At 38.3% G+C, this 24,480-nt stretch overlaps 2 protein-coding genes across 5 annotated transcripts in view; one reads left to right on the top strand and one right to left on the bottom strand.

The window, feature by feature from the left end:
• FASN1 (Fatty acid synthase 1) overlaps nt 1-21,233 on the top strand; it is a 51,455-nt gene extending 30,222 nt beyond the window's left edge. For all 4 annotated transcript variants that reach the window (XM_089854925.1, XM_089854924.1, XM_089854923.1 and 1 more), the window contains exons 2-11: nt 8,257-8,652; nt 8,732-9,460; nt 9,529-10,933; nt 12,562-14,613; nt 14,697-15,064; nt 15,147-16,838; nt 17,919-18,430; nt 18,543-18,812; nt 19,191-19,445; nt 20,209-21,233. In XM_089854925.1, the coding sequence (XP_089711051.1) occupies nt 8,280-8,652; nt 8,732-9,460; nt 9,529-10,933; nt 12,562-14,613; nt 14,697-15,064; nt 15,147-16,838; nt 17,919-18,430; nt 18,543-18,812; nt 19,191-19,445; nt 20,209-20,328 (7,776 nt within the window). In that variant the 5' untranslated portion in view covers nt 8,257-8,279 and the 3' untranslated portion in view covers nt 20,329-21,233. The remainder of the gene's footprint in view (nt 1-8,256; nt 8,653-8,731; nt 9,461-9,528; nt 10,934-12,561; nt 14,614-14,696; nt 15,065-15,146; nt 16,839-17,918; nt 18,431-18,542; nt 18,813-19,190; nt 19,446-20,208) is intronic.
• A 1,063-nt stretch (nt 21,234-22,296) lies between these two features.
• On the bottom strand, nt 22,297-24,462 carry LOC149618386 (meiotic recombination protein DMC1 homolog). Its single transcript, XM_089854892.1, has 10 exons — nt 24,194-24,462; nt 24,093-24,137; nt 23,979-24,029; nt 23,733-23,911; nt 23,571-23,665; nt 23,429-23,501; nt 23,268-23,359; nt 23,110-23,183; nt 22,599-22,891; nt 22,297-22,506 (listed from the first exon to the last, which is right to left on the bottom strand). Exons 1-10 carry the CDS (start codon nt 24,245-24,247, stop codon nt 22,437-22,439), a joined length of 1,026 nt encoding a protein of 341 aa, XP_089711018.1. The 5' UTR covers nt 24,248-24,462; the 3' UTR covers nt 22,297-22,436.
• Between the last annotated feature and the right edge of the window lie 18 nt (nt 24,463-24,480).

Raw genomic sequence — 24,480 nt, 5'->3', positions numbered from 1 at the left:
TATAAAAATTGCTGCACAGCTATTAAATCAAACATTCCTTATAATACACATTAATTCCATTAACCACAACTAAATATTCCACCATGGAGCAATATATAAGTAGACCTGTAGCTGCAATGAATGCATTTCTATGGCCAATTTCATTGCATCTCCATTTTTTAAAACGACATTAAATAATTATAATGCCTTAGGTAACAACACAATAATAATAGACTATAAATAATTACCAACCTTTGGGCTATTTGATTTAACATTAACCTTTAGTTTAAAATATACCTCTTGTGTGTATCATTAACGTATAAAAATGCAAAGTTAATTTTAAGTTAAATAAAATTAACTCTCATTAAAAAGCATAAGCAGATAAAAAAATGTATGAAAGTTTCAAGATCGAGGACTTCATAGATGCATAGATACATAGTATTTTCAATTTAAAGATTTAGAATCTTAAAATTTTATTTAAAAAAAATTAAAAAAACGGAAAGTTTGCCTCAGGGAATGTTATATAAAACTTGAGGGAATTTTTCATTAGCATTTGAAACACGTATGGATTCTATCTCAACCTTTTCTGAGATTTTTATTTTACCAAAAAAAGATGGGTTTAATTTGTGCGGTTTTTTATACACATCCTGTAGGTGAATGTTTTTAGAAATGTCAAGTAAAAACATTTTATATTTTATTAATTTAAAAGTTCGATTACATTATTGCATTTCGTTGCATCTATTTGTTAATAAATAGAACCGGATTCGAATGCATATTATTTACAATTAGGTTCTTTTATTCAGTGTGTGATAAGAATATAATCGAGTTTGAATAAGTTTAATTGGAATTGAAGGACGTTTAACAAAAAGAATCCTTGATTTTAGGTGGTTTATTATGTTATCATTTATAATTTATTTAGTTATTTGAGACCATTTATTTTTTGTTTAAATTTATTTTATTTAGTCGATGTGTCGAGTTTATCGGCATGCGCATAAGGGGGAATGGTATAGCATGTTCTTTATATCTATGGGGCTACTGCATGAGGGGCTAATAGCTCTTGGATTCAATTTAGGCCTTGCATGTGCAAGTACGGCGTGAATATAGAGTGACTATCCCCTCTGTTCTGTTTTATCCCGCTGCTAGCGCTATTGTCGTGGTGTTTGTAACTACCCCATTTCTCAGTACACCGGGCGTGTAATCTTTTTATTATGAGTGAAGAATGACTCTCCCCTCTGTTTTATTATCTTCGCACGTGGTTTTATCGAGGGGCTAGTAACTCCCGCATTCTCTGTACTTCGGGCATGTATGCGTTTTAGTAATAAACACTGAAGTGACTCTCCCCTCTGTTTTTATTACCGGTGCACGTGCTAATAACGAGGGGCTAGTAACTCTCTGATTCCTTTTACACTGATGGTATACGTGCAATTGCTTTAGTACACCTAGTGACTGCCCCCTCTGATTAAATTACCGCCATTTAGCTACAAATTAAATTAGAAATTAACTAATTAATCCTTCCAAAATAGATTATATCCGGTATTCATTAAAATTACTTCACTGCCATTTCCGTTTCCATTAAGGTGAAATTTAATTTAATTTTTAATGGCTAGCATTATTCGGAACTAACTAATTTTGCATCCAATTTGTTATTAAGGTTATATTACAAAATTTTTAAGAAATTATTTATGAACAGGAAAACTTAATTTTTAAAAAATATTGTCTGAGAATAGCTATAGAGACCTAAATTTGACATAAAGAAAAAAAGATTTTCTACCATGTTTGTATATTATATAATATAGTAAGTATTTCCCTGTATGAAATACCCAAATACACAGAGTGGTACAGATCAGATGTAGTTAAAATAATTTTGAGTATTGCTGGACTGACGACGGCATAATAATCGCAGACCTATCACACTAGACCCTTTTGAAAAGTCTTGTCTACCATCTATAAGAATGAAGGAATACTCAAAATAAGTGTATACTGGTAGACCAGTGGTCCTATAATTCTTATAAAATCCTATATTTTTTTGAACCTGTCCTATATTATTATACTATGATATCATGAAAGGTATGTCCTATAATATCCTATATTTTTTATACTTAGTTTGGGAAGTTTTCGTATTATAGTTTAGCATCCAATTTATCCTAAATTTTAGTTATCTCTTTTAAAAAAGAGATGACATTTGACTAGAGATGTCCGAAATTGCTTCAAAGGCTCGCTCAGGTTTTTAATTATATTATATCATTTAATTTAATTAAGTTCCTCTGAATTTTCAAAGTAAAATCCAATTTGTTATTCTATTTTTATTAAATTTTTCTATACATAGTTTAAGCCAAAATAGTATTATATAATATCATCATTTTTAATCCTATATTTTCCTATAAAAACACATGCTTTTCTCTCCTATAAAATCCTATAATTCCTAAAAAAATAAATTCCCATTTAAATTTTTACTGGACACCCTTACAGTATATATATATATATATATATATATATATATATATATAATCTGATCTGTACCACCCTGTATATTTTTTTCGTAAGTAAATTGTTCAGCTTGGACCATAGCAGCATTTAGGGCCCTACGTAGCCATCCTAAGCTAGACCAGGCCAACAACGGGTTTACACCGAAGGTTCTTTAACTTGTTTTGAATTTAATTTGACACGGAATGAACCCGCTAAAAAAGATCCCTTTTTACCGGGTAAAAATCCACCCGAATCCACCTCTTAAAGGTATAAACGTCGGTAGGTTATTTACCGATTTATGAGGAAGATATTTACCAAGGCTTGCTTGCTTGCTTGCCTCTCTCTCTCCTCTAACTACTTTTCTTAGTCCGCGCCGAATCATTTCTTCAGAAAAAAAGTCCTACCATCATTTTAACTAATCCAAAGGGCAGCTGAACTGAGCTGAAATGTTCTTCATTATAGACTAGCTAGTATCGTTCGAGAGGGGGTGTTGACTGTGTATCCCTCCCTCCCTCTAGAGGCGCTCTTGTAAGAGGGGATACTGTGCCTAGTAGGGGGATGACACTGAGCTAAGAGATGAAAGGGTATGACGTTGCCATTCGAAGTACTGATACTTCTATATAGGCGTTTTAATTCACTTCTTTTGGTGGGGCTATTACTTCCACTAGAAAATGCAGATAGTTTCTAAACGTATCTAGGCGGGCTTTGTGGGAGGAGCTAAACTAATCGTTATGAATGACGAGTTTAATCACAATGTTAGAAAGACACCATCAGAATTATAACTTCGGCGTGACGGGGATAGTAAGTTCTCAAGCCCGGAATTAATACCCACAAAACCCGAATTCATAGAAATTAACATGGGAGATATGGCTACACAATAATTCCTAGTAGCTGTATATATTCTTACTGGTGTTTCCATTCAGTGACACTGTAGAAGAGGAAGTAGTATTAGTTTCACTGACTTTTGAATTATTAATTTATGATATGTATAAACTTTATAAGAGATATGAAAATTGGGTGCCTTTGTCATTACGAAAACAGCATAAATTATGCTAATTTGGTGCGCAAAAAAAAAGGGTTTTCCTTTGCTGGTCCTGAGAAATCCGAATCCCTTCAATATACCTTTAAATAAAAAAAACCCCAAAAAAGAAGTTCACGAACTAGTAACGCCGCTGGTTTTTCCTTCTGGATCACTTTCCAGTTGGGTTGACACATCACATCCCGTCGGGTAGTACGGAGTTTCTTTGCCTCCAGGGGGAGCTCCGGGGGCAGCAGATATTTCAATTCCCACTGAATAAATGTATATAGATCTAGACTATAGACACACCATCGTGATACTCTTTTAATTTTAAATTAAGAACCAAGCTAGCTACGTCAAATTAATTCTTAGTAAATATGTATTAACATTTATTTCAGGCCGAGGGAAAATACCTGCAAAGGTTTATATATAAATTTATTTAACACCTGTTTTGTTGTTTATATTCGATACTGTTAACGACCTGTGTTGCTGCAAAAAATGTGTTCGATATCATTTTAATGTTTTAATGCCGGAAATTGAAATGGTATTTCGTCTTATCGTGAGTGGGTGATTCTCAAATTCAGTGTAGGTTTATGTTCTCTTTAAAGAGATAATGAATGAAAAAGCCGGAAAATATTTTCGTTTTGGAAGTAATAAAGCCAGAAGTATATAATATTTCACTTAAAGATAGAAGTGTACCACTATCACAAAGCGGGTACCGTAATTATAACATGATTCTTAATAACCAATATCAGCATTAAGATTTATTATAGGCAAGGTTAATTGCTAAACCGAATCATGCACATACGCCATGTAAATAGTTAATTCCTCATCATTACTATATCTATTAGCGATGCTTAACTATTTGCCAACCAAGGCGCATGCATGCGCTTGTGTGTTAATTAATTTTTGTCCCACGTCAATTAAGACAATCAAGGTTTTGTTGGTTACTTGATTGCTGCATTGGGATTTACTAATTGATTGGTTAGAGTTCCCTCAGGGCCAGTTTATAAATCAAAAATTCGCAATTTGCGTTAGGGTTGAACTTTAAAAAAAAAATTTTATTGGAAATTAATTATAATGTAATCATATTAATTCAATTCACGTGATAACTTAATGAGTAATATTCTACGTCTCAATTAAAAACTTTTATTACAATTTCGTGGTATTAATTATCTAGTAGGCAATAAATAAAGCTTGGTGAAAATTCAAGAGATAAAAGTTCTGATTATCCGAGACCTCCACAAAAATCGGGTGATGTGATTATATAATACTGATATAAAAATGTTTTTACAAAGTTACGATTATGAACTCGTTTTCAATTTCAATGTCATTTTTAAATCCGTACCATAAATTAAGAGGATGTTCTTTGAGTTTGACATATTTTGAGTCTAAAATTTTCTATGACATTTGGAAGAAATTTAGGCTCAATTTACTCGTTACGTATGCGTTTTGTGGGGCAATATTGTAAAACCAAGAAGTTATATCTAGTTTATTAGGGAGAAGGTATAAGATGCCTAAGTATTCGTGCGAGCCATAGTCCCATTCCCCCTTTCAAAATACAAGGGGGGGACGACGTAAAATGAGGCGTGCTAGTTCGCCTCGCCTCTCCTCAGTCGGAAAATACAAGTAATTTTCTTTATCATTCGCGTCGCGCTAACGTGCACGAGTTTTCAAGAACCAATGAGATGCTGGCTGCTTGTAATTTAGAGGCGGCGGGGATTAACTCCGGACCTACTATACGTTTGTTTGGACTGGAGATAAAGCTAGATTATAAACGTGGGGCGAATTTATTTACCTTCTCCCTAATAAACTAGATATCGCTTCTTGGTAAAACCTTTAAAACCTTGAAGATAAATATGGTTAAGCTTAATTTCTGTTAAAATTGCGTCGCATACGCAATTCAATAGGCCATTCAAATTTTCTTAAGCAATCGTTCAAGATGTTTTGACTTTTCCTGGACACTAATAGGTTTAAAACATACTAGGCATACATTTAATATATACAAAAATTGAGGAAAACCCGGCTGTAGAGGCCATCGCCGTATAATTTTTGCGATTTTTAACAGATAATAATCTTTTTAAGAAAATATAAAGAATTTTACCGAGTTTCCTTCCCTATATAGTCCCCAAAAACGTACATAAATAATAATATTAAAATATATATTTATTAATTTTTGTATGGTTTTTCCATAAACATAATGTTGTGTCACTTCACAACAACTTGAGTTAACGTCCATGAAAATATTTAATTTTATAATATAATTTAACAAAAGACAAAAAAAAATTGTTTTATTGAAAATAATTAACTGTAAAAGGCATTGGAATTTTTTTTTGTAATTTGGATTTTATTTAGAAAATTACTCAAGAGGTTTAAATTAACGTTGCTTTATTATTTTTTCTTAAAATTAATAACTAATTAGGGGCTTTATTTAATTTTATAATATAATTTAAGAAAATGCCGATAAAATTTTTTTATTCAAAATAATTAACTGTAAAAAGCATTGGGAATTTTTTTGTGATTTTGGTTTTTATTTATTAGAAAATTACTCGGAGGTTTAAATTAACGTTGCTTGAATATTTTTTAAAAAAATTATTAACCAATTAGTATAGAGTTAGGCATTGATTTAATTATGCAGGGTTTTAGAAAAATGGGAGGGTAATATTGATAAAGCAAAGTATGCAAATTATGTGATAAGTCTGCATGCATAAATTAAGGGGGGTTTTCTTTGGGAAATCAATAAATTTTGAGCCGAAAATGTAACTTCAATCTCCATCAAGAAGCGATATCTAGTTTACTAGGGAGAAGGTATAAATTCGCCACATCTAGCTTTATCTCCAGTCCAAAAGACGTAGGTCCGGAGTTAATCCCCGCCACCTCTAAATTACAACCGGCCAGCATCTCATTGGTTCTTGAAAACTCACGTCAGCGCGACGCGAATGACGAAAATTACAGTCATATTTTCCGACTGAGGAGAGGCAGCGAAATAGCCCGGTGGCCTCCTTTTACGCCCCCCTTGTATTTTGAAAGGGGGACTGGGACTATGGCCCGCGAATACTTAGGCATCTTATACCTTCTTCCTAGTAAACTAGATATCACTTCTTGGATAGACGTTACATTTTCCACTCAAAATCGATTTCCCCAGGCTTAATTTAAGGCTGAAACTTATCAGAATCATACCATGAGTGATTTTAGTGTGTAGGCAAGAATTATCAACCATCTCCATTTGTACCAGGGGACCATTATAGACTTCTGTTTGTGTTAAGAGAAGGGATTTGATTTCTCGATGTAGAGTCCCATAGTGCATGCGTGCAACTTCAAGGTGTAATAGATTCGTAATAGAAGGAAGTAAATGCAATTTAATCTAGGCCTATATCGCAATAATGTCTACGTCATTTCATTACCCATACCACCCTTGGTCACGCCGTTAATATTTCCTATTGGCATTCCACTAATGACGAGTTACCTTAGTAAAGCACGTGATTATTGTACGCTATTTAACAACGTTACTTGTCAGTGCGTGATACGCTGCTATTTTATTTATTTTTTAATAATAAAATGGTGATATCAAGTTTTATGAATTAATTCATGTACTGGTGTTATGTAACGGTTGACATGACGATGCTAATTCCATCCCTTGATAGAGGTAGTTAGAGCGTAGAAAATTCTATTCTAGAATGATATCTGCAAGGGCGTAGCGATTTTTAAAATATTTTGTATTAATAAATATGGTCGGTGTTATAGGGGTCAATGTAATATACTTAAAATTATTTTTATTATTTTTTAAATACTTTAACATATCTTGCTGACATAGTAATACTTAAATATTCAAATTAAGTTATTAAACTTTGATTTTGTGTTAGTAATTATATATATATATATATAAAAATATGGCTTGTACTTTGGTATATGGAAAATATTTAGGATGATTTTTGAAATAGTTTGCAGTCTTGAAATATGTTAAAGGTAAAGTTCAGGTAACGTGACATTATACCTTAATTTAAAAGAACGGAATTTAAGAAAGGAATTAAATATTAAAAGAAAAGGAATAAATGATTTCTTATTACAATATGATAATTAGTACATTTAATTAGTCAGATTAAAAATAATCAAGGACTACTGCCTCGCCATCCGCCATTGGTTTAGTCCAGGCGTCTGCTATCCAGAGCCTCTTACCCTTGCGGGATTGGTTGAATTTTAACAGGATGAGAGAGGTAAAGGTAAGGTAGGTTCGAGCTAGCAGACAAGTAATTTTCGTCATTCGCGTCGAGCTGACGTGAGTTTTCAAGAACCAATGAGATGCTGGTTGGAATTTAGTAGTAAGCCATTGCTTAAGTGACGTCTGCTAGCTAGAACCCTTACCTCTCTCAGCCTGTTAGAATTTAACCAATCCCGTAGGGGTAAGGTAGGTTCTTGCTAGCAGACGCCTGTACTAAACCAATTGCGGATGGCGAGGCAGTAGTCCTTGACTTTTTAAGACTAATTAAACGTACTAATTATCATATTGTAATAAGATTTAATTAATGTATTTATTTTAATATTTAATTCCTTTTATATCTAGAAAAAGCAGCCGTTCTTTTAATTAAGGTATAATGTTATGTTACCTCTACTTTTCCTTTAATTTGTAATTAAAAAGCCAGAGGTATTTGCTGTTTTTTTAGAAAGTCTCATTTTTTGTTGATTCATCATTATTAAATTAGTGCTATAGTCTATGAGCACTTTAGTAATTAATAAATATGGTTTATTTACAATTTAGTCTAAAAATGTTTTTATTTTCTATTTTTTGGTTATAGTTGATTATTGAAGCGGGACAATTATGCCTGCTCATTCCGTCAGCGAGCCAGTTATGGCTGATGAATCTGATACTCTAGACGGACCCACCAATTCCAAAATGCCAAAGTGGGATCTAGAAGATGATATCGTCATATCCGGAATATCCGGACGATTTCCGGAGTCTGACAGCATAGACGAATTTAAAAATAATCTTTTTGCCAAAGTGGATCTCGTCACCGAAGATGCTAGGCGATGGAAGCCTGGTTTATTTGGACTTCCTACCCGTCAGGGAAAAATTAAGGACATCACCAAGTTTGATGCCATTTACTTCGGTGTCCACGCTAAGCAAGCCGATACCATGGATCCTCAATTGAGAGTCTTATTGGAGGTTGTCTACGAAGCCGTTGTTGACGCTGGTACGATACTCTTGTTTTGGGAAATAGTCTCACCTACCTTGGCGTCCAAGTGACCTAAAATGTGCTTTATTCTGTTTAGGTTACAGCGCACAGTCGCTAAGAGGCAAGAATATCGGTGTCTTCGTTGGTCAGTCGCTATCAGAGTCCGAAGAAGCTTTCACGGCCGATAAAGAGAAAGTTACGGGTTACGCCTTGACCGGTTGTAGTAGGGCCATGTTGGCCAATCGTATCTCGTTTTCGTTTGACTTCAAAGGACCAAGTTTCACGATGGACACTGCTTGCTCATCCAGTTTATACGCGTTCCAACAAGCAGTCCTGTCTCTACGTACCAATCAATGCGAAGCCGCTATCGTTGGTGGTGTTAACATCACCCTAAAACCGACCAACAGTCTTCAATTCCACAAACTAAGTATGCTTGCCATGGATGGTAAATGTAAGGCCTTTGACGCTGAAGGTAACGGATACGTCCGTGCCGAAGCCGTCTCAGCTGTTCTGCTGCAGAGGTCCACTGACGCTCGCAGAGTCTACGCCACTGTCTTACATACGAAGACCAATACGGATGGAGCGAAGAATGAAGGTATTACGTACCCATCTGGCAAGATGCAAAAACGTCTTCTTCAAGAAATTTACAGCGAGGCTAAAGTTGACCCTAAGGACGTAACATACGTCGAAGCTCACGGTACTGGTACCAAAGTCGGAGATCCTGAGGAATTGGGCGCGATTACCGACGTTTTTTGCAAAGATAGAACCGGACCCTTACTAATTGGATCCATTAAGTCTAATATGGGACATTCCGAACCTTCTTCTGGTACGTATGCAATTACTTCTTGAAATCATGTTGCAACCCTAACCGTCTATTTATAACCCAACTTACAGGCATGTGTTCATTGGCCAAGGTTATAATCGCGTTGGAAGAAGGATTAATTCCACCCAATCTTCATTATAAGAACCCTAACCCTAACATCAAGGGTTTATTAGACGGACGATTGAAGGTAGTCAACAGCCCAATTCCGATTAAAACAGGGGCAGTTGTTGGCGTTAACAGTTTCGGATTCGGAGGCGCCAATGCCCATGTTGTACTCAAGGGCAACTCAAGTGCCCAAGCACATCCACCAACTTCCAGAAAAATTCCAAGATTGGCTCTGACTTGTGGACGTACTGAAGAAGCGACTGAATTTATCTTTCAAAAGTTGGAAACCGAAAACTATCCGGATGAAGCTTTAGTCCTCCTGGAAGAGGCCAGTAAAGCGCCTACCACCGGTATGCCTTACCGTGGTTACATGTTGATCAAGAACCCTGGCGAGGAACCAATCAAACTAACTGAACGCGCACCAAATGACAAGAAACCTTTATGGTTCCTCTTCTCCGGTATGGGCTCCCAATGGGCTGGTATGGCCAAGGAAATGATGGACATTGAACCATTCGCCAGATCCATGTCCCGATCGGCTGATCTTCTTAAACCATTCGGGGTTGATTTGGTCAACTTAGTTGTCAATGGCACCGATGAAGACTTAAGCCGTATTACCGCGTCCTTCATCGTTATCGCCGCAGTTCAAATCGCCCTTGTTGATATCATGCGTGAATTGGACATTGTCCCTGAAGGAATTGTCGGACATTCCGTGGGAGAACTTGGTTGTTCGTACGCCGATGGTTGCTTCAATGCCGAGCAGATGTTGATGGCAGCTTATTGGAGAGGTAAATGTTGCGAAGACACTGAGTTACCATCCGGTGCTATGGCTGCTGTTGGGTTAACGTGGGAAGAAGCCAAACGTCGTTGCCCAGAAGGTGTCATTGGCGCTTGTCACAACGCCGAGGACTCTGTTACCATCTCGGGTCCTTCTGATAAAGTAGCGGGCTTCCTTGAAGAGCTACGTGCCGAGAATATCTTCGCTAGGGAAGTTAAGAGTTGCGGTATCGCCTTCCACAGCCATTACTTGAATCCCATGGTTGATAAGTTGAGGAATGCCCTGGACAAAGTGATCACCAACCCGAAACCCAGAACGAGTCGCTGGATTAGTTCTTCCATTCCCGAAGCTCGTTGGAATCAACCTTTGGCCAAGTTCTCCTCAGCGGCATATCACGTTAATAACTTATTGTCGCCCGTGTTGTTCCACGAATCATTGGAACATGTCCCCAAGAATGCCATCATCATTGAAATCGCTCCTCATGGATTATTGCAAGCTATTGTCAAGAGGAGGTTGGGAACCGATTGCACTTACGTTTCTTTGATGAAAAGGAAACATCCCAACAATGTCGAGCATTTCCTGTCCTCCATTGGGAAGTAAGTACTCAGAACCAGACTTAGAAATAGCACACGTCCACTGGTCCAAAACCAGTTTATTAATTGCTTGGACGAGTTTTTTAATTCAAAAAGTGCATGGGGGTTACTGGTCCTCGGGACCAGTTTATTAATTGCAAATCTATAGGAGAACAAAGGCTGGGACCACTCCGGAGACCAGTTTATTATTTAGGACACTAGGGGGGTTACTGGTCCTCGGGACCAGTTTATTAATTGCAAATCTATAGGAGAACAAAGGTTGGGACCACTCCGGAGACCAGTTTATTATTTAGGACACTAGGGGGGGGGGTTACTGGTCCTCGGGACCAGTTTATTAATTGCAAATCTATAGGAGAACAAAGGCTGGGACCACTCCGGAGACCAGTTTATTATTTAGGACACTAGGGGGTTACTGGTCCTCGGGACCAGTTTATTAATTGCAAATCTATAGGAGAACAAAGGCTGGGACCACTCCGGAGACCAGTTTATTATTTAGGACACTAGGGGGGTTACTGGTCCTCGGGACCAGTTTATTAATTGCAAATCTATAGGAGAACAAAGGCTGGGACCACTCCGGAGACCAGTTTATTATTTAGAACACTAGGGGGTTACTGGTCCTCGGGACCAGTTTATTAATTGCAAATCTATAGGAGAACAAAGGCTGGGACCACTCCGGAGACCAGTTTATTATTTAGGACACTAGGGGGGTTACTGGTCCTCGGGACCAGTTTATTAATTGCAAATCTATAGGAGAACCTTGGATGAGACTGTAATGGATTGGAATATAGCATACATCTAACACGGGCGGCGGGTACCTCACCTCGGGACAGAAGGGGGGCTGTTTGGGGGTTTTTAGTTCGGTCGTACGACTTGAGAGACACCTACTGTAGAATTTTTTCAAAACTCGTCTGCTTTTTTCACAATATCTTTTTTAAAAGTGAAGTGTTAACGGTTTTAACTTGGATGAGACTATCTCAGTCTCAGGTTTGAAGAGATATTAACTTAATAACGGTATAAAATATTAATTCATTTCAGTATGTACTAAGAAATTATTGAATTTGATGTAGATGAACATTTAAGTCTGAGTTAGGATTTTTAGTTCAAGGCTTAGAGACAAATTTGATCTTGACCAAATTATGTGCAAAAGAAATAACTATTTACCTGGGCAGCTTTTGTTCGAAACACAACTGTAACTATGTTCTTCATAAATTTGTGAATAAGCTTCCTCATCCATTTCAAAATTAAACTATACAGTTTCATTCACGAAATATCCCATTTACGGAGGGATAAGAACGCAGTCTGCTCAAACTAGCCGAACCTACGTCATTTACAAGGTGAAATAATTTCTCAAATTTAAAATTCTTCTCCATGATGGCAGCACTAAACGACGACCGAAATAAAAACGATATTGGGCAATCACGTGTCCCGAGCTTAGGTACCGAACTTTTCCAATCCATTACAGTCTCATCCAAGGGAGAACAAAGGCTGGGACTACTCCGGAGACCAGTTTATTATTTACGACACTAGGGGGGGTCACTGGTCCCAAGGACTAGTTTAAAAATTATCCTTATGCTCAGAACACCTTTTTACAAATAATCTCCCGAAACTAAACGTCGTCTGCCCTCTTTTAGGCTTTACAACAGCGGTCTTAATCCCAATGTAAAGAAATTGTACGCACCAGTTCCGTATCCAGTTCCACGTGGAACACCCAGCATTGCCAGTTTGGTACAATGGGACCATTCTCACTCTTGGCAAACTCCATCTTTGGAAGACTTTGCCGCTACCCGAATTTCTTCCGACCAAACTGTCGAGGTCAATTGCGGGGATACCGAATCCCCCGACTATTACATCGTTGGTCACATGATCGACGGTCGTGTTCTATACCCAGCTACCGGGTACTTGATGCTGGCTTGGAAATCCTTGGCTAAACAAAAGCAATGTAGCTTTGACGAACTTCCGGTTGTCTTCGAAAATGTCACCTTACATCGCGCAACCGTTATCCCTAAAGAAGGTACCGTTACCTTCAGTATCGGACTCATGGCCACTACTGGCGAGTTTGAGATATGCGAAGGTGGATCCGTCGCTGTAACCGGAACGATTTCCGTACCCGAAGACACAACCCTGCGTCTTGAAGAACAAGTAAAGAAATCACCCTTAAGGGAAGAAACCGTGACAGAGTTCACATTAGACAGCAAGGATTTCTACAAGGAACTGAGACTAAGAGGCTACGACTATGGTCCAACCTTCCAAGGTGTACTGGAAGCCGAATCAACCGGTCTTGTTGGAAAGTTACGCTGGGATGGCAACTGGGTAACCTATATGGACACCATGCTTCAGTTCCCAATCTTGAGCATGAAATATCGTGGGTTATACTTGCCGACCAGATTCCAGAAAGTTAAGATCGACCCACGACAACAACCCAAAGCCGATGAGGTCTCCGAGATCCCAGTTTACAGCGATCCCTACATTAACGTTTGCGCATCGGGTGCCGTTGAAATTGAGGGGTTGAAGGTCAGTATGGCGCCCAGAAGACAGGGTGGACAAAGTCCGCCAACTTTGGAGGGTTATCAATTCGTACCCAACGTGGACTCAATGGTCCTCTCCAGGCAAGAACGCACCGTCATTGAGGAATACACTCAAGTCTGTTCTTCATTGGCCAGAAAAATCCTGGAAGCCAGTGGTCGCAACAAGGCTCAGATCAGCGAAGTTATGAACGGTTTCTTGGAAGCTTCTGACCACGTGTTGAACCGTTACTTGGATCAAGGCAAGGATAACTACGTCCTACTTAACATATTAAAGGACATTCTGGACTCCACCGTTTCACGCAACAACAACAGTAATTTGCAAGAGAATATCAGGAAAGCCATCGCAAGCCATAGCCACTCTTTAACCAAAGACATACTGTCAACTTCATTGTTGAACGAAAAATCCCTGAGGTCTGCCTTGGATCTTGTAATTGAGAATACCCCCAGTGTAACCAAGCTAAGAATCTTGGAGGCCGCTGCTGATCATAGCATCGCCTCGCGTCTACTTAACTACGTCAATTCGTACCACATGACCATTACTGCCGATTACACCGTTGGACAAGTCGTTAATGATTCTACTCTCGATTCCGCTAGCTTGGGTGATGGCGTCAAGACAATCAAATGGGATTTGAACTCGAAGGAAGGACCATCTGAAAGCTTTGACTTGGTGGTGGCTAAGGATCTAAGCGCTACTACTGGTAATGGACGTACGTTGAAATCAGCTTTGCGTACCGTCGCTGAGGCAGCTAAGGACAATGGCTTCATTATCTTGATGGAAAGAACTCGTCTAACCCCGGCTGAGAAATTCTTGTCTGTGGTAAGCGAACAAAACCTACCCGAGAAGTGCGAAGAAGATATCGAAGCCGCTTGCAAGGAACTTGGTTTGACCATGGTTGGCAAGAAGACCGACAACGTCACTTCGGCTTTGTACCTTTTGAGAAAACAGAAAAACCCACCGACACCTCAACAAAAACAAACTGTGATAAAATTGGATAACCATAATTTCGCCGCTTGGGTTGATGACTTGAAAGATGCGGTTTATAATACAGAGAGCACCCCTGATGGAGAAAATCTATGGATATTGGCTGATAAACCAACTATTGGTATCGTGGGATTAGTCAATTGTCTAAGACAAGAATTTGGCGGAAAGAAGATTAGGTGAGTTACTTTTTTATCATTTGTACCAGAGAACCAAGTACCAACCCATTCCACGAAGTTAACATCTAATTGTTTTCAATTAGATGTGTCTTCAACGCGAACTTGAACAACAAAACCCTACCAGAGTTTAAACCAAGTGATCCATTCTACGCCGATGTAATTAGCAAAGATTTAGTAATGAACGTCAACCGTAATGGTCAGTGGGGTAGCTTCCGCCACTTCGGGCTTCCTTCATCTACCGATGGCTCTGGTATCTCCACTCAACACGCCTACTTAAACGTCCTAACCCGCGGTGACTTGTCGAGCCTGAGATGGATCCAATCCCCATTGAAATTCTACAACCCCAAGAAGCTTCAAAAAGGACAAATATTGTGTCACGTCTATTACGCACCACTTAACTTCCGTGATATCATGTTAGCTACAGGAAAACTTCCACCTGACGCGATTCCAGGTAAGAATACATCGTCAAGACTACGCAATCCATGACGTAAGATAGTTATAGTTTTAATAATTAATAATCTGTTCTTTCAAAGGTGATTTGGCAACCCAGGACTGCATTTTGGGTCTTGAATTCGCTGGTCGAGAAGATAGTCCCAAAGGTCGTCGCGTCATGGGATTGGTCGAAGCCAAGAGTTTGGCCACTACCGTTCTGGTTGATCCAGAGTTCGTGTGGCCAGTTCCTGATAATTGGACTATGGAACAAGCTAGCACTGTTCCTGTCGCTTATACTACGGCCTATTACGCTTTGGTCATCCGAGGAGCCCTCAAGCAAGGTGAAAGCATCTTAATACATTCCGGAAGTGGTGGTGTTGGACAAGCCGCTATCGCTATCGCACTCAGCATGGGCTGCCAAGTCTTCACTACCGTTGGCTCCAAGGAGAAGAGGGAGTACTTGAAGAAACGTTTCCCTCAACTCCAAGACAGGAACTTTAGTAATTCCCGCGATTTAACCTTCGAGTATGACATCAAGAGAGAAACTCAAGGAAGAGGAGTTGATTTGGTCCTCAACTCCTTGGCCGAAGAGAAGCTCCAAGCCAGCGTCCGTTGTCTGGCCCAACACGGTCGTTTCTTAGAAATTGGAAAATTCGATCTTAGCAACAACAATCCATTGGGCATGTCCGCCTTCCTTAAGAACATTTCCTTCCACGGTATCTTATTGGACGCCCTCTTTAACGAAACCTGCGCCACTTCCTCTGCCAAGAAAGAAGTAGTCGAACTGGTGACCGAAGGCATCAAGAACGGTACCGTTCGACCTCTGGAAACTTCCCTCTTCCGTTGGGACGAAGCCGAAGACGCCTTCCGTTTCATGGCCAGTGGTAAACACATCGGTAAAGTTGTCATCAAGGTTCGCGATGAAGAAAACGTTAAGCAAATCGCACCCGTCTCCATACAAGTCCCAGCCATTCCGAAATCTTTCTGTCACCCGGACAAAACTTATATCATCACCGGAGGTCTAGGAGGATTTGGTCTCGAACTCGGTACCTGGTTAATCGAGCGTGGTTGCAAACGATTGGTCGTTACGTCACGTACCGGAGCGCGTACTGGATATCAAAAGTTGTGCCTGAAGAGATGGAGAAAGGGTGGAATTAAAGTTGAAGTCTCAACCAAAGACGCATCGACCAAAGCGGGCGCTGAAGCCCTAATCAAGGAATCCATGAAATTGGGACCCATCGGTGGCGTATTTAACCTCGCTATGGTCTTAAGGGATGCCCTTTTAGATAACCAATCAGTCGAAGACTTCACCAAAGTCGCCGAACCTAAAGTAAACGGTACCATTCATCTTGACCAAGTCACTCGTAGTCTCTGCCCCGATTTGGAATGGTTCGTCGCCTTCTCATCCGTCAGTTGCGGACGCGGTAACGCGGGTCAAACCAATTACGGTTTCGCCAATTCCGTCATGGAGAGAATATGCGAGCAAAGACAAAAGGATGGGTTACCCGGATTGGCCATTCAATGGGGAGCCATCGGAGATGTCGGAGTCGTACAAGAAACGATGGGAGGCAATGACGTTGTTGTTGGAGGATCTCTACCGCAAAGAATTCAGTCTTGTCTCTCTACCCTCGACCACTTCTTGCAACTCTCACCCGAAGTCGATTCTTGCGAAACTCACGGAAGCACTAATGGTCCGGCCGTCGTGTCCAGTTTCGTTCCTGCTGAGAGAATTTCGGCAAGTACGGATGCCAGCGGAAAGAAAGATCTACTACAAGCCATCGGACGTATCTTAGGTAAGCCTAAACACTTCCCGTCTACCATTCTTAACAAAACTCTGTCCTGTTTTAAACTCTGTCCTGTTTTAAACTCCGTCATGTTTTAAACTCCGTCATGTTTTAAACTCCGTCCTGTTTTAAACTCCGTCCTGTTTTAAACTCCGTCCTGTTTTAAACTCCGTCCTGTTTTAAACTCCGTCCTGTTTTAAACTCCGTCCTGTTTTAAACTCCGTCCTGTTTTAAACTCCGTCCTGTTTTAAACTCCGTCCTGTTTTAAACTCCGTCCTGTTTTAAACTCCGTCCTGTTTTAAACTCCGTCCTGTTTTAAACTCCGTCCTGTTTTAAACTCCGTCCTGTTTTAAACTCCGTCCTGTTTTAAACTCCGTCCTGTTTTAAACTCCGTCCTGTTTTAAACTCCGTCCTGTTTTAAACTCCGTCCTGTTTTAAACTCCGTCCTGTTTTAAACTCCGTCCTGTTTTAAACTCCGTCCTGTTTTAAACTCCGTCCTGTTTTAAACTCCGTCCTGTTTTAAACTCCGTCCTGTTTTAAACTCCGTCCTGTTTTAAACTCCGTCCTGTTTTAAACTCCGTCCTGTTTTAAACTCCGTCCTGTTTTAAACTCCGTCCTGTTTTAAACTCCGTCCTGTTTTAAACTCCGTCCTGTTTTAAACTCCGTCCTGTTTTAAACTCCGTCCTGTTTTAATCTCCGTCCTGTTTTAATCTCCGTCCTGTTTTAATCTCCGTCCTGTTTTAATCTCCGTCCTGTTTTAATCTCCGTCCTGTTTTAATCTCCGTCCTGTTTTAATCTCCGTCCTGTTTTAATCTCCGTCCTGTTTTAATCTCCGTCCTGTTTTAATCTCCGTCCTGTTTTAATCTCCGTCCTGTTTTAATCTCCGTCCTGTTTTAATCTCCGTCCTGTTTTAATCTCCGTCCTGTTTTAATCTCTGTCCTGTTTTAATCTCTGTCCTGTTTTAATCTCTGTCCTGTTTTAATCTCTGTCCTGTTTTAAACTCTGTCCTGTTTTAATCTCTGTCCTGTTTTAAACTCTGTCCTGTTTTAAACTCTGTCCTGTTTCAATCTCTGTATGTTATTTGGATAGGTTTAAAAGACATTAGTACTGTTAACGGTGATATCACACTCGGTGAACTTGGACTGGACTCCCTGATGGGTGTCGAGGTCAAGCAAACGCTCGAAAGAGACTATGATATGAACCTATCCATTCAAGAAATTCGCGTTCTGAGTATGAAGATGTTAATAGAAATTGGAGGAGGTAGCGGGGCGACACTTGGAACCGCGTCTCCTAAACGATCCAGAAGTCTCAGTCCAGAGAAACGAGGACTGACACCCGAACGCGAATACGTTAACGGAGTCAACGGTGACTTTGGCATGCACAACACTAAAGTGATAGACATTAAACTACCCGAAGAAGTTATTATTCCCCTCAATAAATTAAAATCCCCTAAACCCATCTTCATGGTGCATCCCATCGAAGGCTTCTCCGTTATGCTGGAATCTGTTAGCTCTCATCTCAACATATCTTCCCTCGGTCTCCAATGTACGGCAAAGGCCCCGATTTCCACCATTCAAGAACTAGCCGCCTACTACGTTCAGGTAAATAACTTTACCATTGAACAAACTAACCCTATTTGGTGCCATGACTTGACCCTACCTCACAGGACCAAGGCTTAGCTTCAAAGTCTTACCATTTAAATTCTACTTGCAGCAAATCAAAGCCGTTCAACCCGAAGGTCCTTACCACATTTGCGGTTACTCCTTCGGTGGTTTGGTGGCGTTCGAAATGGCTCTAGCTATTCAGAAAGAGTTGGGCGTCAAGAAGGGTGTCAAGACTCTAACCTTGCTCGATGGCGCGCCTGATTTCATGAGTATTCATGTTGAAAAACAAGTCGGGCGTATGAAGAACATGCAAACGGAAGGACCAATCATCGCTTTGAGAATATTCTTATTGCGATTCACGGATAGCCAATGCTTAGAGGTAATGTTTATTCTTTTGTCCTTTGACCTTACGCAGTTAGTGTTTAAAAAATAAGTTATTTATTATAAATAATCTTGCCGTTTCGAAAGGATAAGCAAACGTTTGACGACGTGAGTTTAGATTTAATAGAATTAAATTTTAACTTTAACTTTAATTAACCATAATCATCTGTTGACTCTGAATTAACGTTTAATGAAAATGAATTTAGAGTCAAATTTGGCCCATTACGTCATCATTTATTTTTGTTAGCAAGAATGTTTAGAAACTTTCCATTCTTGCTAATACCTTCTTGGCAACTCTCATATATTTGATATTTTAACTTAATTTCAACGCAAGGGGGTTGATGAAAATTAATGGGTGTTTTATTGGCAATTGCAGCTGATTAATCGACTGCAAAGTTTGAAGACTTGGGAGGAGCAACTCGCGATGGCCAGTGATATTTTAGTCCAAAGTACGGGAATTGATTTCAACCGCAAAAATTTGGAGCAAGCCGCTGACGCGTTCTACAGAAAGCTTTTGGCAACTTCTAATTATAAAGTTACTAACAAATTCAAAGGAGATGTTACATTAATCAAGGCTCATGAAAGTATCAAAATGGCGTCTCATTTACCCAAAGACTACGGACTAAGCAAGGTAATCATTCTTTTTACTTTAAGTAGCCTTTGCAATTCCAAATTTGCCTGTAATATGCGAGCAAAGTGCAATTTTAAATTGCTCGTTTGAAGACACGGATATTTCGTTAGGATAGTTTGAAATTGTTCGCTTGAAGGAACAGATATTAGGATAGTTTGAAATTGTTCGCTTGAAGGAACAGATATTAGGATAGTTTGAAATTGTTCGCTTGAAGGTACAGATATTAGGATAGTTTGAAATTTTTCGCTTGAAGGTACAGATATTAGGATAGTTTGAAATTGTTCGCTTGAAGGTTAAGATATTAGGATAGTTTGAAATTTTTCGCGTGAAGGTACAGATATTAGGATAGTTTGAAATTGTTCGCGTGAAGGTACAGATATTAGGATAGTTTGAAATTGTTCGCTTGAAGGAACAGATATTAGGATAGTTTGAAATTGTTCGCTTGACGGTGCAGATATTAGGATAGTTTGAAATTGTTCGCTTGAAGGTGCAGATATTAGAATAGTTTGAAATTTAAAATTGTTCGCTTGAAGGTGCAGATATTAGCGTAGTTAGAAATTGTTCGCTTGAAGGAACAGATATTAGGATAGTTTGAAATTGTTCGCTTGAAGGTGCAGATATTAGAATAGTTGGAAATTTTAAATCGTTTGCTTGTAGGTGCAGATATTAGAATAGTTGGAAATTTTAAATCGTTTGCTTGTAGGTGCAGATATTAGAATAGTTTGAATTATTATACTTATGTCTCGTTTATTATTTCTTAAAGATGGTTGATGGTGAGGTTGACGTTCACACTGTAAGTGGCAACCACAACTCTTTCTTGGAAGGTGAAAGTGCAACTAAGGTAGCCGCTATAATTAATAATCAATTAGCGGCTGCTAAATAAATATTTAGATATACCTTTAAATTAAATAATATTCGATGAACGAAGAAAAAAAAATAAACTTGAAAAGTTCCAACAGAAATGATTATAAAAAAAAAATTATACATCTAATAGAACTTTGAAAAGTATAGGCCTAGTTGTGTAAAAAAAAATCTTTTTGGAAAATTTTGAAATTGAAATTCGGGGAAAGTAAGAAATACGGACCAATCAGAGAAATGTAATGTACTACTTTGAACATTTAAAATTATTTAAATCGTCATATATTTTTTTTTTTCAAATATATTAGAAATGGGATTTTTTTTTTAATTTGGGAGTTATATATTATTTTGTTTGAACAAAATTTCGATTGATTAATAACAACTTTTGTTTCCCCTAAATTTACATAAATTACGTTTTCTATTATGTATTGGTAAACAACAAACAAACAAACAAACAAACATACAAATATATTCACGGTTTAATATATTTGTTACATTTACACACGTGTGTTACATGCGGACAAAAAATGTGTTAATTTTTTTGCCTTTCGTGTATATATGGTTTATAATTCAAGTTGAAAAAAGGTTTATTATATTTTTTTTCTGAATTCTAGAGGCATTATTCAAATATTTTTCAAAAAAAAAGGGTGTTTATTTATATAACCCGTAAAAAATCTTTAACGAACAAATCACGTGTTTATTTTGTTTGGAACAATTTTTTTTTTTGTTTTTTACTTTTTGGTTTTCGTTACTTAGTAATTTTTCTAAGTAAATGAAAAATTAAAAAAAAAAAAAATTAAATAATTAAATACCCAACACTTGCATTTCTGCTATAAACAAAGTTAATATTTATCAAATTCAGCCTTTTTTTTTTCAAAATAGGCTTATGTAAAGTTTATTCAAAGTAAATAAAATCTTTTTTGTTTTGAATTTTTTGGTTTTTTGGTATTTTTATTTAATTTTAATGGAAAATGGAAAAACGGGACTTTTTTAGGTACCGCCGGACTGACGACGGTAAAATTACATAAGGGTTTGCAGTAGACATAACTAAAAACTTCTCTACAAAAAAATAAGACATTGACGTCATTTTTGGACTATAGGGACTTGGCAATTCGGGCTTAACTCCGCCCCCAGCGCCATTATGGTATGTTTTTTTTTAACAGAATGAAAACTATATAAGCCCCTCCTCCTGGTATGTTTTTAGCACTAGTGGAAGGTAGCCTGACGTTGCATGACGTAGTACTGCCAAGTCCCTATTGACGCTGTTTTGTCTACAGCGAGGGACCGGTCACTCGGTGTACGCGGCTCTACCTTTGACTGTACTAAAGTGATTATGCGTAGTCTTTAAAAGCCCTGCCCTTAGCTCCTTAACAGTGTTGAAATGATTAAACGTAATCCGTAATCGATGTACAGGGAGTTTGGCAGCGATTAGCCCCTCTGTCTACAGATACTCTAGTACCAGGAATACTACTAGCACTAAGTACTTCTAATACCAAGAATTAATAGAGCGCCTTTGACCCCCAATGACCTCCTCTCTTAATAGGGACTTGGCAATTCTGGCTTAACTCCGCCCCCAGCGCCATTATGGTATGTTTTTTTACAGAATGAAAGCTATATAAGCCCCTCCTCCTGGTATGTTTTTTAACACTAGTGGAAGGTAGCCTGACGTTTCATGGCGTAGTAATACTAATGCTAAGTCCCTATTCGGGCTTAACTCCGCCCCCAGCGCCATTATGGTATGTTTTTTTAACAGAATGAAAGCTACATAAGCCCCTCCTCCTGGTATGTTTTTTAGCACTAGTGGAAGGTAGCCTGACGTAGTACTGCCAAGTCCCTATAATTCGTTGGTTCGTGTAATGTAAGCGTTAATTTGAGTGTCGTCTGCTTCTCATTTTACATGGCGTCTACAGCCAAAGGCAATGAATGGATCCGTGAACGTAATTTTTGATAGAGGTAAGCCTTTGCCGTTAAAATAATTTGATAATACCAAGTATTTATTTAAATGAACAAGATATTTATTTAATAATAAATACATAAAATCTCTCATAAAATGTACATTTTTTAAGATAAGGTTAAAATACTTCGATAAACATTAGAGAACTTAAAAGTTAATAATTAAAATAATGTTGTGGTTCACTCCTTTGCATCTGCAATACCACCAGCAGTAATGGCGAATGTGGCTTCATTTTCTGGCATATCCGGACTTCAAGAAAAATACCAAATGGTAAGACACACCAGACTATGACCTTTCAGAAGGGTCAAGGTCGATTAAAACCCCCCAAAAATAATTCTCACCTATCGTAAATTTTGGCAATACGAAGTTCACCGCGACCTTTGCGTAAACTAATGCGCGTAGTTGAAGCATGGGCAAGAATATGACCTCCAATAGGTTTTTTAGGGTCAGCTTGGAATGACATAGCGGCCCCGGGGTCAGAGGTCATTTGATTAGTAATAAAAACGGCCACATTATATTCTTCGGATATTTTTTGAAGTTTCGATAGCATTTGAGCTAGTTTTTGCTGACGGTCAGCTAGTTCGCCTCGTCCGCTGAAATCAACTCGGAATAATGCCATAATGGAGTCGATAATCTTTAATTAAATTAAATTTAATTAAATAATTAACGCGCCTTATTACCAGTGCATGTGCCAAGGGTTAAGGCAATAATGACAAATTTGCGTTAAAATGATGCGTCGTCTGCTTCAGAGTCGAAAATATCTAAATATTTCGACTTTGAAGCAGCCGACGCACTATTTTGACCCATAAGTCGTTAAGCCTCGGCCCACGCATCGGGAATAAGATTTATTACAAGTAGCTTAAAAACTCCGGCCTCTTCGTGAAATTTGCCGGCAACTTGATCCAAAAGCTCATATTGGTGCTCGCCTAATTAATTTTTTTTTAAAATAATAGTATTTATTCGTGAACTTTGACCCCCTAACACGTGCTAAGAGTAATTAATTTAATTACTGGTAAAGGCGCGAGTGTATAGAATATTTTCCAGCATTGCACCGTGATCTAAACCAAACCGATCCGCAATTGATCGTAAACGATCAGGGCGACTAATCGTAATTAAATTTTAATTAAAACTTATCTAAATTAAGATTAAAAAATAAAAATAAAAACCCCACAATGTATTCTCAGTATCGATAAACATGACTTTCCCGCCAGTATATCCATTATCTGTCGGCAATTGACACGTGACTATAAAGGTTAAAGTTCAATTATGTTCCGATCTTTCTAGTCTCATTAAACAATGCGCGAAACACTTGCCACAAAGAGTGTGAGATAATTGCGTTTTGCCAGTTCGAAATTCGCCAAAAACTTCAGTAATTGCCATGCTTTCAACGCCCCCTCCCATCAAATTGCTGTAGCCATGTTTAATTTAATTTAAATTAGCATTAAATTAATTTAATGGCGAATTAAATAACCTACTCTAACTCAGAACTTCCAGTGCTAACTTTAAAAACTTGTTTACGTTTTTCGCAAACTTCAAAGGCAGTTAAAAAAGAGTTTTCGCCAATTTTAGCAACAACCTCTTTCATTTTGTCAACTTTCGCCTCGGAAAGTCCCTTAATGTTGCATAACTTCTTCTTTGTGGTCATTTGTAAGCCCTATTTATGTTTATTATAAGTTATTAGGCCTAACTGCACCATTACCCTAGGACCTATGATATATAACCTTAATAGTGCAAATCCCAGCACTTTTAAGTTTTTTGATGTCAGCAACGTTCTATTAAATATAATTAGTTCATATTTATAAAATAATTTAGCTAAAATAAGCCTAAATACTAACGATGCCATGATTTTGAAGAGTGTCGACATCTTGGAAGAAGGCTTCCTGAAACATACATTATTGAACTTAAGCCTAATTCCCGTTTAAAACACGAACCATACTTCATCATCTTCTTCAATTTGCTCATCTACAACTTGGTCATCGTATTTGGGCATCTTTTTAAAAGTTATTACTTAATTTTCGATAAATAAAGTTCAATTTTACTGGACTTCGAAGTGGAACACGGTTTACCGGCGTTTTTGAAAAAGTAGGCTTAGTAATAACGCCGGAAAAAGTGGGCTGGAAATAAGTCTGAATCTCGGGAAGTCCTCCAGATTTTGGTGTTATGCCTCCATGTCTGACTCTGAGTCTATGCTCTTTGGAAAAAATTTACGGTCGCGGTTGTGTG

Source organism: Phalangium opilio, unplaced genomic scaffold (assembly GCF_054372755.1).
Source record: "Phalangium opilio isolate 3A_F unplaced genomic scaffold, DU_Popi_V2 ptg000209l_1, whole genome shotgun sequence".
NCBI classification, from domain to species: Eukaryota; Metazoa; Arthropoda; class Arachnida; order Opiliones; family Phalangiidae; genus Phalangium; species Phalangium opilio.
The sequence above is the reverse complement of the archived record's forward strand: the minus strand, read 5'-3'. Positions and strand labels throughout refer to the sequence as shown.

Bases quoted from the DNA above. Each gene is read 5' to 3' on its own strand.
- LOC149618386 (XM_089854892.1), bottom strand. From the start codon at position 24,247: ATGCCCAAATACGATGACCAAGTTGTAGATGAGCAAATTGAAGAAGAT. The intron at 22,892-23,109 runs GTAATAAATCTT...ATTTAATTAAAG, and splicing joins CCGGAGTTTTTAAGCTACTT to ATTATCGACTCCATTATGGC. The intron at 22,507-22,598 runs GTGAGAATTATT...TTTTTCTTGAAG, and splicing joins ATTGCCAAAATTTACGATAG to TCCGGATATGCCAGAAAATG.